Genomic DNA, 18,332 nt, shown 5'->3' on the forward strand with positions numbered 1-18,332 from the left:
CACTTCTCCATCCCTGTAGAGTTAGAATCTACATTAGGAGAAACAGCATCCCTTTATAGTTGACAGTTTAACCTGGTCTCACTGAGTGTTATGTTAAATCTGTTTTTGCTCCCAGAAACATGGAATAATCCTAAATTCAGAAATAGCCACCAACGGAGAGACTTCAGACACAGTAAATGACGTTGGGTATCAAGCCCCTACGAAGATAACAAAAGAAGAGCTGAATGCCCTCAAGTCGGCCGGGGAGGGGACCCTAGGTAAGAGCTTTTCCTTGGCTCCTTTCGTTGTTTGGTCAGCGAGCACTGATTCATCTTTGTACACCATCAGATTGGAGTGATTGTCACTGATCGATTAATAGTCACGCGGCATGCCCTTCATTCTGTCACTTTTAGTAATTCTTCTGGACAAACCACGTGATCACCCACGGTGCTATGTAGCATGTATTTTTGTCTAGCGCTTTCCACCCATGGCTCAAGGACACGTTTCTTTTTTCCTTTCCTTTTCTTTTTATTATTTATTTATTTATTTTTTGCATCCCAAGGCTGAGTAGAAAGAGGTAGGCTCAAAGTTCAGTGGTAGAGTCGAGAGTTCAATAATTTGGGTTTTCTCCAGGTGTGTTCCAATTACGACTTTCCTCTTAATCTTGTGATGGAGTTGTGGAAGCTGTGACATGGGTGAGCAGGCCATAGTTTCCCGCCAGCCTGGCACACTTGGGGACCCACCATACAAACATTTGGAGGATGTGAGGTGCCTAAGTGGGACACAAGACACCTGGTGGGTAACCTGGTAGCCCTGATGCTGCTGTCCCCACCCTCACAATGGAAGGCAGCCAAAGTAGTGGGGCGCTCCTTGCTGTAAGTGGGGTGTGCTCACCAGGGGTTGGAAATCACCTACCTTATTCAGAGGGGCTCCTCTGTATGCCACAGTTTTAGCTTCTGTTAAGAATATATACAATTGTGAAATCTAATGGATTATAGAAATATTTTCTATAATTTTCACAGATAAAATGATTTACAAATTAATGTTACTCCTAACTTATGGCTTTGGGATAAATTTAGTTGCTAGGTCCCCGCCCCCAAGGCCAGAGTCTGTGACTATATTGCAAGGCAGAGGCTTTTCTTTTGTCTTCTTGGTGTTTGTGACCATGTGAAAGTCTGGAAGCCTCGCTCCTCAGGACCAATTCCTAGGAGCTTCCACAGCCCTTGTGATTGTTAGAGCAACGTGCTCTTAACCAGTGTGAGTTGTCAAAACAGGAAGAGTCCGTAGTTTCCACCATTCCTCCAGGACAGCCCCACTAGGGATTGGTCCTGCTCTTCTTACCTCCATATACAGTTGACATATCCCTAATAGTCATGTAACATGGCTGAAAGAAGAGATGCCACTTTGTCAGTGACCTTCCCCGCAAAGGGTTTTGATGCTGTACCCAGTCAGACAAGTGCTGTGGGGACATCCCGGTCTGCTTATTTTAGATTTACCTATGTCTGATGTTTCTTTGACGTGAGGTTGCTACATCAATAATCATACATGATAGTAGAAAAATGTAAAGGGTGAAGTTAAGTGGCCTCTAAATAAAGGCCATATATTTTTCCATCATTTTCCTGGCATCAGAGATCCACTGTGGAGATTTTCCAGTTCTTAGAATGACAGGCTTTCACTTCCAGCAAAATAATGTCCGTGAGGCTGGGGATTTATTGACCCCTTGATGAGTTAAGCATTCATCTTGATCTAGCTTTGCCTTTTGTTGGGATTACCACCCTCTTGAGGATGAAAGATCCTATGTGCCCGAAGGGGAACATTATCTGAAGAAGACATGCCAGGCAGCAGGACCTGGACTGCTGTCTACCTCATAGGGTTTACCCTAGCAGCATCTTCCTTGAGACTGGCTTTCTAGCTGAGTTTCCTAAACAGAATGTTCTTTTGAGAAAATGTGGGGGCTACTGTTAGGGCTGTAAGATTCTGAGTACTCAAGTAGCTGAGAGTATGAGGGGCTGGGACTCGGGGTTAGGGTTAGGGGACTGGAAGGAGGACTGAACATTTGAGAAGACTTTGTGTGGCTGCTGGCATGTGGCTGCCTGCCTGTTCCACAGCTCTGTCTGCCAGCTAAGTCAGAACCTCACCTTTAAAAGTCATTCCTCCCAGATGGTAGCAGTCACTCTGGCCTTGGTGGCAGTGGCCCTCCGCTTACCAAAACCAACAAGCTAATGCAATTGCTGCTTTGACACACAGGCCCAGCAAATGCTTGTTTCCCCTCTCAATATCTCAATATCTATCTCTGTCTCTGTCTCTGTCTGTCTCTCTTTGTCTCTGTCTCTCTCAGTGTGTGTGTCTGTCCCTCTCTCTCTCTCTCTCTCTCTCTCTCTTTCTGTCTCTGTGTGTCTGTCTCTTTGTGTGTCTGTCTCTTTCTCTTTCTCTGTCTTTCTCTCTCTCTCTCTCTCTCTCTCTCTCTCTCTCCCTGAGAAAGTTGGGTGGTAACTAGAACATGTATTTGCATTTAAATATATATTAAGTGCCCACCACATCATGGGGTCCCTTCAATTCTCTCAATGGTCTTTTAGGAAAAGCCAAAGAAGTGGAGGTGAAAAAGGAAATTGTGGAGAAAGTGGGGCAAAGAGAAACCTTACAGAATTCTGAGCAAGAACAGCCCAAACCCAACACAGGAAAGGATTGTGTGGACAGAGGGGTGTCACATCCTGGTGAGAAGGCTGAGAACCAGAGACCCGCTGAAGACAGTGCCCTGTCCCCGGGACCACTAGCAGGGGCCAAATGTGAGCAACAGGTTCAGAGCCAAGATCAAGAGAATACTTCTGACCTCAAAAACTCAGAGCAGATCGAGTCACACAAGGTCACAAACAAGTCAGATAGTAGGGCCAGTAACTCCCCTGAACAGTCCAGCTGCCTGGAAGGTCTAGACAGTGAAGTGCCAGGGCCCACTGAGGATTTGAAAACAGATTTGGGGAAAGGTAGCTTTGAACCATGTCCAGACTACATTTTGGGGCAAACAGCTGAAATTGACAAGGTGACCTGTACAGACTCAAGAGGCACAGGTGGAAACCAAAGGGAGGATGAGGTACAGGCAGGGGACACCACAGTTGAGGACCAAGTAGGGACAGTGGCTTCTGGACCTGCAAAGCAAAGCAAAGGCACCGAGAATCATGGTGAAAGTTGTCTGAAGGATGGGCTGGGACAGAGCTCAGAGAGAGAACTCACCCAAGAAGTAGCTGAGCCTGAGGAAGCCATCGTTCAGATCCCACAGGCCGGTGGAGAGAACACTATTACCAAGGCAGATGATGCCGAAGGAAGGGATGAGAAGCCCATCCAGGCAGAAGCCCAGGCAAGCCCTGGAGCTCCCATAAATCAGAGCGGCCATCAGGACACAACAGGACCAGGCAGCACCGATGCCCAGCGCACACCACCTCATGCAAAAGAGCGCAAGAAACAAGGGAAGAGCGAGCAGCAGGCAGAGGCCTTGGATTCACCGCAGAAGAAGACGAAGAACAAGAAGAAGAAGAACAAGAAGAAGAAAGCTGCAACTCCCGCGGAAACCTGCAGAGATGCCAATGAAGAGTTGAACTGTCAGGACCCAGATGTGGGTGACATGGAGGAGGAAGAGCGGCTCCAGGTCACTGACAAGAAACAGGCATCAGGAAGCCCAGAGCAGAAAATCAGAGCGGGAAGCAGAGAACCTGTCGAAGATCCTCAAAGTGGGTCGAGTGGAAAACAGAACAAAGTGGAAGAGGATGGTCCCACGGAAGGTCCCACAGACATCTTGGATCAGAACAGTCCCCAGTGTGAAGACAGGGAGATCTCCCCAGTGGGAGAGAAAGGTCCCCAATGCGATACCTCTCAGATAGGTAGTGAAGAGGGACATGTGACCTCCCAACACGGTGGTCAGGCAGTTGAGAACCACAACCTAGATAACAGTGACCTGTCAGGGCAGCTGGAGGGCTTCAATTCAGAAAGTGGAGGGCAGGCAAGAGAGGAGGTTGGGAATAGCAAGAGTAAGGAGGACTGCACCATGTCGTGAGGAGGCAGAGCAGGAGACTTAGCCCAGTAAGCTCCGTCCCTCAGCCACCCACTATATCAGAACCTCCATCCTTCCGCTCCACTGCCCTGCTGAGGTTTATTGAATGTTCCAGTTTCTGTGGATGCTCCATGTGTCCATCACCAAGTATCAACTACTTAAGTCTTAGACTGTTACCTGTAGATTTGTACTGAACCACTGATCGCTGAGCCAGTACTGTTTTTTACTAGCAGTTCTAGCTGAGAACATTCCATTAGCATCAGGGGACACCAGGTGTGCATTCCAGCCTGAAGGTTAAAAGGTAGCGTTTGCTTCAGGCCAGGACGAATGTGGATGTTCTTGACCAAATGCATCAGTATCTGGTTGAAATGACCAAATGGGGTGTTCGTAGATTTCTGCATTATAAGCAGTGAATATTCAAATATGTGTTATTCAGATAGATGTATTTTCATATTTGATCTTAATATGTACACATAGCCTGTTTGGTATTAAATTTAAAGGAGTAGACTGATAAGTAGCATATAGGTCAGTGGGTGAGAGGAGCTACATCTAGGGTGGAGATTTATCACTGTAGAGATTCAGATACGTTCCAGAAAACACAGGGAGACCATGTGCCTTTACCTCACATAAATACTTTATTTTGCACCAATGCTCTTGGATCTTGTTGCCAATGGTACCCAAATTAATATTATCAAAGACTTTTATTTTCACTTTATGCGGGTGATGTAATAAATTCATTTTATATTGAATATTTTATTTTTACTCTTCTCTGCTAATGACACATTGAAATTATATTTCCTACTTTAGTATCAAGGAGAAACAGCCATTATTTTTTTTTAATTTTAAAGTTATCTTTCTGCCCGAATGTCTACTTAAAAATTGCAAAAGGCTGTTCTTATACAAAAGGACTCATTAGATTATAAGCCGACATTTTGTGTTTGATATAAATATTTTTATTTGTTGTTTCTCGATATTTTCTTATTGGAAATTTATTATTTTATCTGCCTGAAGGAAGTATGTATTTTCTATCTAAAGAAGCATTTAGAAAATGACTGTAAAGTTGAATTTAAAAGTATTAGTAAATAATCACAAGCGGATGCACTATGTGACTGCTGTTGTTGACATGTTATGGAGTCATGTGAACTCGTACTACTGTTACAAGGTAGAGTGGAATGCAAAATAACCAAAACCTCAGTGAAATTTGAGTCAAACTGAAGAGTCATATCATTGAAATAAAAGCATTTTCTAATTTTACAAGCCTACTGGTTGTTCTGGTCTTTGAGACCCTTGACCTCTAACCCTGGTAGCTGCTTGCTCGGTGCCCACATGAAGTCACTTCTGGCTTCGAGCTCCCTCAGGGGTTCCAGAAAATCCAGTTCCAAGTGCCTTCATCATTAGCAAGTGAGCCCCACTGCTGAGAGGCTGCCCTGGCGCTGGTGTGGAAGCCGAGAGAGCAGCCCCAAACCCATCCCTGTACTCTGAACGTGCCCATGTGTTCCCCACTAAGGAAGGCTTCCATTGGTGCTCTGCTAAAGTGTGCCAGTGCAGAGCTGTTTGTGGAAGAGAATAAAAGTGGTGAGGAAGGGGGCTGGAGAGACGGCTCAATGGTTAAGAGCACCGACTGCTCTTTCAGAAGTCCTGAGTTCAATTCCCAGAAACCACATGGTGGCTCACAACCATCTGTAATGAGATCTGATACCCTAATGGGATCCGATGCCCTCTTCTTGTGTGTCTTAAGAGAAAGTGAGGAAACACTGGCTGTGTGTGCATGTCCTGAGAAACAGGGCAGACGAGCTGCTGCATGCTCTACACCTATGCCATGAACATGAAATAGGAGGGAGGCTGCAGGCTGTGCCCCAGGGCTCTGCAGGGCCAGAAGGCTGCAGTCAGTGGCTCCAGCTTCGGCCAAGCCCCCAGTTATACTTCAACTCAAATGTCTACTCTCACTCAGTGCCTGGAAAGCTACCTCTAGGGGTGTTTAGAGGGCTTGGGGTTCTTGTTTTCTATTGGTTGTTAACTTTCTGAGAGGCCACCTGGTCTCTTTATGCCAAGGGGAACATGGTAAACTATATTCCCAGTGGCCTGCCTCTGAAAGCCAGGAGGGGTGTTTTCTGTGCTGGGGCAGCATGGTGGTCATGCTTAGACACCGTTTTCCAGGGAAAAGGCATTCCACCCACCCCTTCACCGCTTCTGCTGCCCCTTACACGCTTGCCCCTTTACACACACTTGGCTATAATGGCCAGTGGCTGAAGGAGGGAAGTCCCCTGTCCATGCACACCCCTTGAGTGCTGTGATAAGAAAAGAGAACCAGTTAAGCCACCCTTCTCTTTTCTGGAAGGAGGCAGCCTCGGGAAAGGTGGAAGCTGCCATTGTTAGGTTCTGTCAGAGAAGGTAGGAGGAGGGGGCTTCGGGAAAGGTGCAGCCAGTGCGTTTCCTGGGCCCCCACCATCACATTTGAGCATACAGGGGGACAAGTCCCTTGGGCAATGGGGGTGGGGGACGTGATAGCTAAAATTATCTCATACAGTGCAAAGTACATGCGGAAGACATTCGCCACAAACAAATCACTAGACTTGGGAAAGCTTCCTTTTGCCTATGGAAGAAGGGAGTCCCAGCTTTCAGAGTTGTGGATGGGGTATTTTGGCCTTGAGTGATCCTAGGATGGAGTGTCTAAGATACCCAGACTTCAAGATGACCAAAGGAATCAGGAGTTTGGAGAATCCCAGCACTTGTTTGGGTGCCTCAGGAATTTTCTAGAAGGTGCTAACTCTCTGCTTCCCATTTGGGGGTCTCAAAACTACAGCAGAAAGTTTGCTAAAATTTAACATACTAGAAAAACAGATTTTAAAAAAAACCTTTAATGAGCTAAAGATAACTTGAATATCTAACCGACTCATTTTAACATGCGTAAGTTAAAGTAGAACACGAAAGGGTCAGACGGTTGTTAATTCTTGACAAGTACCGGCTCCAGGGGCTTGGGGGGGATGGGGAACTTGGGTTAGGATCCCTTAAATGAAAACGAAGGCGGGTTTCACGTGTGTGCATTTTCACCCACAACTCAGCCAAGTTAACTACTTTCTGGACAGTTCTGAAGGAGGCAATGTGGGGACACGTTCATGCTGGGGATGGGAGCTCTAGGCCAGGTTTTAAGGGTTCCACTGAGAGGTTCAAGTCCTGACCTGAGAAGCCCACGGACAGCAGTGGTCAGGAACACCCTAAGGCTGTGATCCCTTAGGCGTTAGGAGCATCACCTACCCATCACACTGGGCCTCCCCTTCATCTGAAGGTCAATGCAAGATGCCTGTTCATGGGGACCCTGGGCTTTGGACCAGCTTGTAGCAGATAAACTGGAAGTGGCCACAGGGTCTTCATAGGCATTCAGCATCCAACATCCTGATTTTGCATTCGGGTATTCAGGGTCAGTTCTTCCTGTAGATCAGAGAGTCATTTAGTACTCTTCTAGAGAGATTTGGGGGGCTGACTGACAGACACACGCATACACTTCCTTCTATTCCTTCTGTTCCATCCTGTTGGAGGTGGGAGGAGTTAAAGGAATTAAAGCCATTACTGTGCTTTTCTTACTAAAAAAAATAATAACAGCATATTATAACTGGCTTGGTGGACATGGTGTCATTGGCTGGGGGGTTGTAAAGAGAGTTAAAACTCTGACATCGGGTGCGTCTGTGCGAACAATAGGTGTGGAGTATATACATTTGGAAAGAGTTCTCCTTGAAACTTTAGCGCTCATGAAACAGCAACCTTGCACATTGCTAAACCGTGAAGCCTGTGAGATCTTGTGTTGCAGCGTGTTTCCCTAGCGTTCTTGCATGCTAGCCTAAATAGAAGAGCAGCCTGTTTGCATGAGCCCGGAGGCTGCCCCAATGAGAAGCATGTCGGGAGGCTGGCACCACCCTCTGGCTGAGCTCCTCCCCGTCCTGTCTGTGGCCTCATCCATCGTGGTACGTGTTTAACCTACACTCCATCCCTCATTCCACTAACCGATCCGTCTGTTATTTTGTTAGGGGCATGCTAAGAGGCCAGGATACAGATTCACCTATATGTCTTTCTGATTTCTTCAGACGTTAGGTTGAAAAAGCTCATTGATGAACGGGAATGTCTGTTGGAACAGGTAACCGTCTTTCTATTGTTTTACAACACTTTGAGTGGGGTACCTGAAACTGTGCACCTCCTCCCAGCTTCCTTCCTGCTCACTCTGGAGACCCCAAAATATGTGCTTGAGAACAAGGCTGGCTTGATGATTCGATCCAAATGGAGCAGCGTTGTCACACAAGGCTTAGGGAGGCCTTGGAGCCATAGGGCAGCCTTTGGGACATTCCACATGCATTGCTGCTTCAGACGAACGTTGCTGTGGAGGGTGGAGATGCTCCATTGAGAGACAGGATGGGACATGTACGTCCACTTGTACCTGCACCTGGGCTTTGTGCAGCAGGCATGTCTTTGACTAACTGATCAAAATTGGTTTGAATTATCATTTTCTCTTTATTCTTGAGAGTTTCATACATTTATGCAAGGAAATAAGATCATAGCCACCTCCTATTTCCCTCCTTCAACTCCACCCTCAATCCACATGCCCCCTCTGAACTGTATGTTCTCCCTGCCCAATAATGCACTAAGGTCAATTAGTGGCTGCCTTTATGTGCATGAATGTGGGGCCATCGGAGCACAGGAAACCTAGCAGCAGGAACAGCCTAAAAAACTGAATGATTCTTCCCCAGATGCTATCACTGAGTCCCAATAGCTCTACAGTAAGGGTTGGGGCCTAGAGAGCACCTCCCCCTGCCTATGCTGAAATTCTGACTGGCTAGATCTCGTGCAGGCAACACAGCTGCTCTGAGTTCACGAGTGAGGAGCTAGCTCACATCCAGAAGGCAGCATCTCATGCGTTCCTCCCCCCATAGCCCAGTTCCTACATTCTTTTCGCCTCCTCTCCGTGACATTCCCTGAGCCTTGGGGAGTGGTGGGTTATAAAGATATTCCATTTCGGGCTGAGCTGTCAGTCTCAGCACTTTGACCAGCTCTGAGTCTGCATCGAGGTCTGCTGCTGCAAAGAGATGCTTCTCTGACCAGGCCTGAGCGCAGCCCCAGGACTATAAGTATTAACAAACATGTAGAAGGTAGCATTGTTTAAACCTTGAGGTATCTCCATCCCTCTCTAACTTCAGGAAATGATGAGGGCTCTGTTTCATCATTCCTGTCTGCGGGATAGTTAAAGTGATTCCCCAGCCTTTCCCCAGGGAACCATCTCCTCCAACATTTCCCGTAGCCATATGGGTCTGCTCACCTTTTACAGTTGTTATCCTTTCAGAATCGAATTAAACTGTCAGCTGCTCTTCTGACCCCGTATGAGAGAGAAATCCTGTAAGACCCCCTCCTTAAAGGTTGACCAGTGCCTCTGGGACACCGAGCAGCTTGACCAGGTTCTAAGCAGAAGCATACAGTTTTACTGGGGACTTCAGTCCCATATTCCTGCACGTAGGGACCTCTTTTATATCTTTGTGAATAAGCATCAGCATCATGAAGAGTTACCACCAACTCTTAAATCACCATTCAAAGTCTGTGTGTGTGTGGGTGTGTGTATGTATATGTGTGTGTCTGCAGTCTGCTTCTGAGTCCCAGAAGAATTTCACCCTTAGAGATAACTATTCACAGAGGCTGGGGAGATAGATCAGCCATCCCCTTAAAGCTGGATGTAGTCACACACACACACACACACACACACACCTATTATCCCAGTGCTGGCGAAGTGGAAACAGGTGGATTCCTGGAGCTGACTGACCAGTGGATAAGCTAGGTTCAGTGAGAGACCCTGCCTCAAACAAACAAACAAACGAACAAACAAACAAAGGAGACAGAAAGAAATGAAAGGAAGAAAAATATGGTTGAACATAATGGCAGAACACACTCAGTACTAACCTCTGGCTTCCATAAGCAAATACCTACATATACAAATTCTCATACAAACACATACATACAACGTACACAAAAATTATTGTCCACTAGGTTATAAAAGAATTCATGCTGAAGTTATAAAGTCTTTGCCTCGCCTACTCCCTTCTGAGATGAGCGCTGGCCCTCAGATGCTTTTAGTTAGTTTATTTGGATTGGCCTTTATTAAAGAGAATCCCTCTGGCCGGTGGAGCACAGGCTAGACTGTAACCTTTCCATGCCATTCTCCCCTATACTCCTGCGACCCCTGCCTCTAACACGACCCCGGGGTCATGCTAACAGCAAGGCAGTAGCCTGATGTATTTATTCTGGCTAAGACAGGCTCTAAACTCAGCTCTTCAGTTTCCTTTTGAAAAAAAAAGAAACAAATCTATTTTATTGGGGTGTTTTCAGATTAAGAAGCTCAAAGGGCAGCTGGAGGGAAGACAGAAGAACAACAAGCTGGACCTTCTTCGAGCCGAGGACGGTATCTTGGAGAATGGGACAGACGCGCATGTCATGGATCTGCAAAGTGAGTATTGAGCCCTGTGTGGGAGCGCACGCTTTTGTGTGTGCTGATTGTAAACACTCGGGGTAAAGGATACCCAGCATTCCCTCCTGTCCCCGAAAGCTCCTGGGTTCCACAGCACAGAAACCTTTTCTGTGAGTAAAGCAAAGTGGGGAGAAGGCGGCATAAGCCTGTGGGATGGAGCAGGTATCCCAGGATGCACAAGTGGGTGTGGTCAGAAACACATCTGCTTTGCTTCGTGTGATAGGCCCGTGTTACGCTAGTCAACTAAAACAGATTTGCAGGAGATGAGATTATGCTCAGCCCCTCTCCTTCGTCTCCTTTGTCACATCTCTGGGGGTTCCTTCTTACCTTGGTCTTCTACGTACACATAAGAAGTACAGACATGCTCCCAGCCAACGCCCAGAGAGGGTGCGCCTTGTCTGATTCTGTGGAGGCTGAGATTAGACTGTGAAGACTTTGTGAAATGATGATTCCCAGGAACAGAATGTTCTAGAGCCTGAGAAACTTAACCCGTGTTCCTTTCTTTGTCACCCTTTAGGAGATGCCAACAGACAGATCAGCGACCTCAAATTTAAACTTGCAAAATCTGAGCAAGAGATAACTGCCTTAGAACAAAATGTATGTTGACTCTCCGCAGTCCTGAGCAGTCTGGATGGATGGGTGGTTGTGTGGGGTCTGAATGGCCGAGGGCCAAAAGCAACAGAGCAGTGGTCCTCAACCTTCCTAACATGGTGACACTTTTATACAGCTCATCACGTTGTAGTGACCTCCAACCATAAAATTGTTTTTATTACTACTTCATATCTGTAATTTTGTTAGTTATGAGTCTTAATGTAAATACATGATATAATACAGGATATCTGAGATGCAACTCCTGTGAAAGGGTCCTTCAACACCCTAGAGGTCATGACCTTGCAGGTTGAGAGCCTCTTCAAGAGACTTTGCAAATCAAATGGGGTTCTAGGGAGGCAGGAAGATGACCCTGAGTTCAGATTCCCCAGCTCCATATGAGAAGTTAGGGATGGCACAGCATGTCTGTATTCCTTGCCTGGGGACAGAAGGATCTCCAGGGTGTGCTGGCCAGCCAGGCTACCTAATCTATGAAGTTCAGGCTCAGCGAGGGACTTTATCTCAAGTATAAGATGGAGAGCCAATGAGGAGGGTGCCTGATGTCACCCTCTGGTCTCACATACCCACAGGTCCTGGTGACGTGGGTTAAGAAAGCAAGTCTCTTAAGGCATCTATTGGCTTTAGTCTTTTGTTGTTCTTGAGACAGGGTCTCAACGTGGCCCAGGCTGGCCTCAAACTCACTATGTAGCCAAGGGTGACCTCAAACTCCTGATCTACCTCTCCTGCCTCTGTTTCCCAAGTGCTGAGATTACAAGAGTATCCCCATGCCTGGCTTTCAAGACGTTGCTTGCAGAGTCGGGAAGGGAAGTTCAGGACAAGTTGTTTATTAGAATCTAAGTTGTCACAGTGGTACTCATGTTTTATAATGGCTGTAATAACAAAACAGCTCCTGTCAATGTGGCTTGCAGATGTTTCAAACTGTATTATTTATGTGGGGGTGTGGCTCGGTCTGTAAAGTACTTGTAAGGCAGCCTGAATTAGATCCTCAGAACCCACATGAAAAGGTGAGCACAGTGGCCAGAGCCTACCATTCCCTGCTAGTGCTTGCAGCCAGCCAGCCTCGCTGTAGGCCAGTGAGGACCTTGTCTCATGAAAACACGGTGGACAGCTCCTGAAGAACAACCCCCAGTGCTATGCACCCGCATCACGTACACATCAATACACATATACATAAACTAATTTAAATAGTTGTTTATTCAACATATGTCTTAGGGTTTTACTGCTGTGAACAGACACCATGACCAAGGCAACTCTTATAAGGACAACAACTAATTGGGGCTGGCTTACAGCTTCAGAGGTTCAGTCCATTATTGTCAAGGCAGGAGTATGGCAGCATCCAGGCAGGCATGGTGCAGGAGGAGCTGAGAGTTCTACATCTTCATCTGCAGGCTGCTAGGAGAATATTGGCTTCCACCCAGCCAGGTGTGGTGGCGCACGCTTTTAATCCCAGCACTCAGGAGACAGAGGCAGGCGGATTTCTGAGTTTAAGGCAAGCCTGGTCTACAAAGTGAGTTCCAGGACAGCCAGGGCTACACAGAGAAACCCTGTCTCCAAAAAACCAAAACAAAGCAAAACAACAACAACAAAAAAAAGTCCACACCCACAGTGACACACCTACTCCAACAAGGCCACACCTAATAGTGCCACTTCCTTGATGGAGCACATACAAACCATCACAGCACACTTTATGCCCACACATCTTTTTCCTTGAGCTTCTAGCCTTTCTCCCCACAGCCAGATGAACAAACATGGGGCCCTCCCACCTCTGCATCCTGGGTCCAAGGGGCAGCCTGTGTCCCATTCTAGGGTGAGGAGGACAAAGGAGGCACTATCCCCTCAAATGTGGATATACGTGCCAAACCTTTTCATAAAAACAAAGAGTGATGCTATATATTCAGCCTGATCTTGAATTTTGATCCTCCTACCTCTGCGTTCCAAATTCTAGGATGTGGACACACACCTTCACATCCAGCTATGGACACACCCTCACATCCAGCATGGGCACACCCTCACATCCACACGAAGCCTCCCTCCTCTCTTACGCTGTCATTACTGGCCTTCCCTGGCAGCAGCCTAGGAGATGAGCCAAGGTCCAGCCAGCATCATCTGCCTTCTGTTCAGCCAAGACCAGGGAACACAGGCCAGAGGGCAATCAGTATCTTGCTCTCATGCCCAGCTTTTTATTTGAGTTCTGAGATTTGAACTTGGGTCCTTTTGTAAGCACTTTCAAGTCCCATGAGGGGGTTATGAAAGCAAAGGGGCCTTTTGCTCTCAAGATGGGGGTCACTCCGAAATGCTACTAGACGAGTTAGTCAGAGAGAGCTGAAGTGATGTCCAGAATGCCACACTGTCACTCACACCACGTATTTTCAGTTTCATTAAATCGCATCCTTTGATCGCAAATAAAGCAAACAGCAAAAGAAAACAGTGAATGAGTTTGTGTCAGTGGCTTTCTTATTATTACCTTTCAGGTAATAAGGTTAGAGAGCCAAGTAACGCGCTATCGATCAGCCGCCGAAAATGCAGAAAAAATAGAAGATGAACTAAAGGCAGAAAAACGGAAGCTCCAGAGAGAGGTAAACTTCCCAGGCCCTGCTTTTACTCCTTTGGAAACGGAATGTTTAACTTCCCTGAGGAGATCGGGCCAAGTTGTTCACTTGGAAAATAGTCATCTGCTCGGCAGGCGGCTGCATGTTGGAGTGAGGTCGCGGTTAATAAGTGAATCATTCCCATATATATTATAAACCCAGCCTTCTCTGTTCCGTCCCGACAGCTGACATGTGTTCAGTCTTTGACCATTGCTCTCCTCACTCACCAGACAGACACCCAACCACCATCACCATGGTTTCTCCTCACTCACCAGACAGACACCCAACCACCATCACCATGGTTTCTCCCCACTTACCAGACAGACACCCAACCACCATCACCATGGTTTCTCCCCACTCACCAGACAGACACCCAACCACCATCACCATGGTTTCTCCCCACTCACCAGACAGACACCCAACCACCATCACCATGGTTTCTCCCCACTCACCAGACAGACACCCAACCACCATCACCATGGTTTCTCCACACTCACCAGACAGATACCCAACCACCATCACCATGGTTTCTTCCCACTCACCAGACAGACACCCAACCACCATCACCATGGTTTCTCCCTATCCAAGCTCAGTGATTTGTGAGGTTGCTTGGGAGCCTGAGGAAGGAGGTAGGAGGTGGAGTCTTTTTTGGTTTGGTTTGGTTTGGTTTTGGTTTTGGTTTGGTTTTTTTTTTGTTTGTTTGTTTATTTATTTTTTGTTTTTGGTTTTCCGAGACAGGGTTTCTCTGTATAGCCCTGGCTGTCCTGGAACTCACTTTGTAAACCAGGCTGGCCTCGAACTCAGAAATCTGCCTGCCTCTGCCTCCCAAGTGCTGGGATTAAAGGCTTGAGCCACCACCGCCCGGCTAGGAGGTGGAATCTTAGGTCCTGGAACCCCAGCCACCTGCATGGGAGCTGGTATGGAAAGCAGAGCCATGGGTTGGGTCCCAGCAACTGACAGCTCCTCTAGAACTCCCTCCCTAGGACCAGCCCTCTGCCCTGCTGTCTGCTGGCCTCAGAGCAACCTGCTCACATGGCTATCTCTATGGTACCCAAGCCCTCTGCCCCTGGCTCTAGGCTGGGACTGTTTGAGACTCTTGACATTCAAGCTTTAAATTTCCAACTACAGAGACCTTGGTCCCGGCTCCCCCACACCAGAGAGTTACCTTCTCTAGCTGGTCCAGGCTCTGCTCCATCTGTAGTTGTTGGCTCACTACATTCATCATTTCTGAGTCCATCAAGACCCACAGGATAGGGCAGGTCTGGAGTCGTTCCAGATGAGGAGCATCTCCTAGTTAAGAACCTAGACCTGAAGTGAGTCATGTTTTGTTATTCAGTTAAGAGTCACACACAGATCCCAAGCAGTCAGTCTGGAGCCGCAGCCTGTGAATATCTCTTCATCTCTAACCATGCCTACTAGCCAGAGCTGATCTAATGCTGCTCCATCAACACTCCAGGCCCCTGCCTACCCACTTGCTATTGAAGAGGGGCCTTCAGGCTCTCTCCTATCTTTCTGCCCCATGACTGGTGTGTGATATTGTCTGTGAAAGCTAACATCCCTTCCCCCCACAGCCAATTAACAAATATTTAAGGGAAGGGGTGGAGAAAAGAAAAGAAAATATAGGTCATACTTCTGATATTTGATTCATTCCTTTGGTTCAAACCATACATGAAACTAATAAAAAATACTCTTCTGGGAGCCTGGGACCCATGTCAGGGGTGGATTGCACGCTGAGTATACACATGGTCCTATGTTCAAATCCCAGCACCAACTTTTTTTTTAAGTTTAGAAAAATATTCTTGCATGCAACATTTATTGTAAATCATTTGAATTTATTTTACATCCTGAAGAGTAAATACACTTTTTCTTTGACACAAAGAGAAAGAAAGAAAAAAAGAAAAGAAACATATATAGATGGAGAGATGGCTATATGGCTAGGAGTACTGGCTGCTCTTGCAGAGGACCCACGTTCAGTTCCCTGCACCTACACAACAGCTCACAAATGTCTGTAACCCCACTTTCAGGGATTCTGGTCCTATCTTCTTGCCTCTGTGGGTACCTGCATGCGTGTGGTGCACAGGCATAAGCTTATAAATAGAATAAAATAAAATCAAAACAAAATAAATGAAATAACTTTCATAAGTAAAAATGTGACCAAATATTTTTAAAAGTGAAAAAGAAAAGAGAAACGTGCACATACACACAACTTTTCAGATTCCAGTGTGGCTGGGTTTTTGCAGTGCTTTCTGATAGGGCTAGCTGCGTGGCCATGCAGAGCCCCGCCACGTTGGGAGAAAGCAAGCTCATCGCCCTCTCTCCTTCTTCCAGCTTCGCTCTGCACTGGACAAAACAGAAGAGCTCGAGGTGAGCAACGGCCACCTCGTAAAGCGACTGGAAAAGATGAAAGCCAACCGCAGCGCTCTCTTGTCCCAGCAATAAATACCAGCAGCAAGTGGGCACCTCTCTGGGGACTCAGATGCCCAGCCTGGCTTATGAGCTTTTATCTGTACTGTCGGGAGCATTGCATCTTTCCCTGCCTCCGAGGGAAGAAGTGCTTCCATGCAAGGGTCACCCGGGGAGCCCAGCAGCACCAGATGCCTCTGTCTGCAGACCCTTGCCCTGGCCGGGATGATACTCAGAGCCTGCAGGTTTCTTCATAAGCACACTGGGTCTCACGAGAGCTCTGGACTTGATGCACAGGGGCCTCTTAATCCCACCAACAGGGGTGACTGAGGTGGGGGTTAAGGTGGGACTTGATTTTTCTTTTGTGTCTTGCTGAAGGTTAAGGGAGAATGTTCCAGTGTTGGGGACGATCCGTGGTGGAACCTACAGTCCCAATGACTCCAGTAGTGTCTCTTAGTCTCTGCTTCCCATACACAAAACACTGTGGAACCACAAGCCATTACCAAGCAAAGCTCCTCCTTTGGAGTCGAGGCGATGGTCTAGACGTAAAGTGACCTTAAGAAGACTCTTTCCAGGCAACAGATGAAGCTTTTCTAAGGGACTTTTGCATTGGTTCAGTTATAAGAGTACTTTTCCCAGGGTCATTAGGCTACGGTAGCTTCACCGAAAACAACAGCTTTTCATTTGCATTATTTAAACCTTATATTTGAAATTGAAGTTGTTAACTTCTTTTAAAGAATGTACTGCTAGAAAAAAACATTTTAAAAATGAAACGTTAAAGAGCTGTGTGGGTTTTGTTTTTTACTTTTAAAAGATTTTACTTTTATGTGCATGAGTGTTTGCCTGCATGTGTGTATGTGCACCACCATGTGTGCAGTGTCAGGAGAGGCCAGGAGAGGGCGCTGTATCGCAGGACTGGATTTACAGCTGGTTGTGAGTCACCAGAATTGAACCCAGGCCCTGCAGCCTGTGCTCTGAACTACAGAGCCATCACTTCTATCCCTGAAGTCAAGAGAGAACTGAACAGAAGACAGGGTTTAGATAGGGTTTCAGGAGTGGCCGGGTGGGGATGGGGAGCTTTCCAGGGTGAGGCTTGGTGGGATTTCAAGTCCTAAGCTTGGGTTTTTTACTCTGTAGGGTGGGGTCTGGGTCTGGCCATTACACCTGGCAGTTGGAGGTGCTCAGGGGAGGGGCCTGGCCACTTGTGCCTTGAGGGGCTGCTCAGTCCCCCTGGGGAACCTCTCCTAACCCTTCTGGGCCAGCCAACCTGCAGTAAGACAGTGTGTGTTTGACTGTCTTGTGGGTTCTCCCACACTATCTTAATATAAGTTCATTTAACCATTAAAAAAGACTGGATAATTCATAAAGTGCTGGCCATTGCAAACCCCTCCTGTGGCACCTGGACATGAAATCCATTGTTTTCCCTTATCTTTTCTCATTTAATTTCTATGATGACATCATGCAGTGAGTATCATTGCAGAAACTCAAGAGTCTACATCACACCCAGAGGAACCTAGAACACAATTTCAAAGTTTATCCCATAGGAAAGCCTTTCCTGCAGGTGACGCTCTTAGGGAATTGCTGCTAGCTTTTTCCTTCCCTGAGACCCAGCCTTCCTCTACCTTGGCTCTGTTTATAAGCTGGTGCATGCTTGGTCACTGAGGTAAATATTCCAGACACTACAGAATGTTGAGCTGTGCCCTGGGTGTCTAACCTCAGATGCTACAGGACTGCACTTGAAATCACTACTGTCAATGGGCACCAATGCTGTAAACTGGATTTTAAAAATTGAGAGAGAGAGAGTTGAAATCTTGCATCAGAACCACTGTTATTTTTTACAAGTTATATTGACTTACAGAAATAAAATAGCTTTAAGTCAGAGAAGCCCATTGAAAAGCACAAACAGGGCCAGGTGTGGTGGGAGACAGAGGCAGGTGGATCTCTTTGAGTTTGAGGCCAGCCTGGTCTACAAAGTGAGTCCAGGACAGCCAGGCTATACAGAGAAATGACCTCAAAAAATTAAAATTAAAAAAAAAAAGACCCAATCCCATTCAGACTGTACTGAGATGGCATTTTCCACTGTATTTCACTAACAGCTAAAATGTCAACCAGAATCTACTCTGGGCCTGGGGCGGTGGTTTAGTGTGTAAAGAGCCTGATGTACAAGCATGAGAACCCAAGTTCAGTTCCCAGTACCCTCATCTGCTAGACA

General features: G+C 46.8%; 1 protein-coding gene across 50 annotated transcripts in view; it reads left to right on the forward strand.

The window, feature by feature from the left end:
* Positions 1–16,904, forward strand: part of Lrrfip1 (leucine rich repeat (in FLII) interacting protein 1) — a 132,015-nt gene extending 115,111 nt beyond the window's left edge. For 29 of the 50 annotated variants that reach the window (XM_006529209.4, XM_017318960.2, XM_006529212.4 and 26 more), the window contains 6 exons: positions 116–257; positions 8,101–8,150; positions 10,382–10,499; positions 11,038–11,117; positions 13,601–13,705; positions 16,046–16,904. In XM_006529209.4, the coding sequence (XP_006529272.1) occupies positions 116–257; positions 8,101–8,150; positions 10,382–10,499; positions 11,038–11,117; positions 13,601–13,705; positions 16,046–16,156 (606 nt within the window). In that variant the 3' untranslated portion in view covers positions 16,157–16,904. Of the gene's footprint in view, positions 1–115; positions 258–2,555; positions 5,284–8,100; positions 8,151–10,381; positions 10,500–11,037; positions 11,118–13,600; positions 13,706–16,045 lie in introns of those variants that run through there. The other 21 variants (XM_006529175.4, XM_006529178.4, XM_017318761.2 and 18 more) reach the window with 2 other exon arrangements.
* Positions 16,905–18,332: the final 1,428 nt, after the last annotated feature.

This window comes from Mus musculus, chromosome 1 (genome assembly GCF_000001635.26).
Source record: "Mus musculus strain C57BL/6J chromosome 1, GRCm38.p6 C57BL/6J".
Classification (NCBI taxonomy): domain Eukaryota; kingdom Metazoa; phylum Chordata; class Mammalia; order Rodentia; family Muridae; genus Mus; species Mus musculus.